The 1,638-nt window shown below is 44.0% G+C and overlaps 1 protein-coding gene across 1 annotated transcript in view; it reads right to left on the reverse strand.

Annotated features, from left to right (window-relative positions):
- TFB2M (transcription factor B2, mitochondrial) overlaps positions 1-1,638 on the reverse strand; it is a 32,044-nt gene that overhangs the window by 2,369 nt on the left and 28,037 nt on the right. Inside the window, exon 6 of the mRNA XM_011955774.1 lies at positions 1,231-1,391. Within this exon, the coding sequence (XP_011811164.1) occupies positions 1,231-1,391 (161 nt within the window). The remainder of the gene's footprint in view (positions 1-1,230; positions 1,392-1,638) is intronic.

A 1,638-nucleotide genomic window follows, 5' to 3' on the forward strand; every position in this document is an offset into this window, starting at 1 on the left:
AGCCTCCAACTACCGGCCTCCTCAGGTGATCCTTCCACCCTGGCCTCACAAAAAGTGCTTGGATTACAGGCATGAGCCACTGCACCCAGGCTATTGCCACTTTTAACATTTATTTTTAGATAAATACTGTCTGGTCAACAGCTCAGAGTTATACGTTAAATGATCAAATTAGTTAAAATAATTATTTTAACATTTTACCCATCCTCTGGCAAGACTCTGAATGACTATGGGCTGCTGATGACAAGGCATAATGCACAACTTACAGGGACGTATGCATCAGCCCTACATACGAATTACACAGATCTACATACGAATCACACAGATCTACATATGAATTACACAGATCTACATACGAATCACACAGATCTACATACAAATTACACAGATGGCTGGGCACGGTGGATCCCACCTGTAACCCCAGCACTACTGACAGAGGTGTGTGCGTCAGCCCTACATACAAATTACACGGATGGCCGGGCGCAGCGGCTCATGCCTGTGACCCCAGCACGTTGGGAGGCCAAGCCAGGTGGATTGCTCGAGGCCAGGATTTTGAGACCAGCCTGGGCAACATGGCAAAACCACATCTCTACAAAAATTGGCATACAATTTATAAACACAAAATATAAATATAAAAATGTTATATTTTTACAAATATAAAAATTAGCCAGGTATGGTGGTGCATGCTTGTAGTCCCAGCTACTCAGGAGGCTGAGGTGGGAGGATCACTTGAGCCTGGGAAGACAAGGCCGCCGCAGTGAGCTGAGACTGTGCCACTGCACTTCAGCCTGGACAACACAGCGAGACCCTGTCTCTAACAACAACAACAAACATGTTTTTCACTTTGACACCACTGAAGACAGGCAATGAGAGGTGACCGTGGGCACGCCTCCAGCAACGCTGACTCTTCTCCGCCCCACTAGTGGTAAGCTGCTAGTGCTTCCCGTAAGGTAAAGCGAGGCCTATACTCTCCAAAAGACGAAACAACCTGTAGGCATCCCTGGGCATTTTTTCAAAGAAGGAAAAATAAATGAAACTCATTGAGAGATTATGGGAAAGATATATTTTCCTCAAAATGTACACTAGGGAGAACAAATTATCTTGAAGAAATATGAGGGAAAACATGGTACTTCACTCTGTCAATCAAGATACAAAAAATAGACCTCTAAGATGAGAGAAGAATTCGTACATCAAATTGCTACTTTCATACTTGCTTTTATTCTTTTCACTTACCGTAAGTGGTCTATTACAGTGGCAGTACGCCTCCCAAAACAGTGCTTTAACAAGTGAAAAAATATATTATAGTTCATAGGTGTTAAGCTATCGGCAAATAAATTTTGCCGAGGAGTCATTTGAACAAGATACAGCTTTTGTTGTAATAGTTCTAATACTTCCTGGAGAGAAGAAAAAATGAATTGCGTTAGTCACAAAACACTGCCAGAGTAAGACATTGCTCACTTCTTCCTTCAAGCTACCCGCTGAAAGACACAATCACCACAGGCCCTGAGTGTCTTCACATTCTCTTTCTTTTTTGCTTTTTTTTTTGAGGCGGAGTCTTGCTCTGTCGCCGGGACTGGAGTGCAGTGGCCGGATCTCAGCTCACTGCAAGCTCCGCCTCCCGGGTTCCCGCCATTCTCCTGT

The sequence above is a fragment of the Colobus angolensis genome, unplaced genomic scaffold (assembly GCF_000951035.1).
Source record: "Colobus angolensis palliatus isolate OR3802 unplaced genomic scaffold, Cang.pa_1.0 Scaffold40, whole genome shotgun sequence".
Classification (NCBI taxonomy): Eukaryota; Metazoa; Chordata; class Mammalia; order Primates; family Cercopithecidae; genus Colobus; species Colobus angolensis.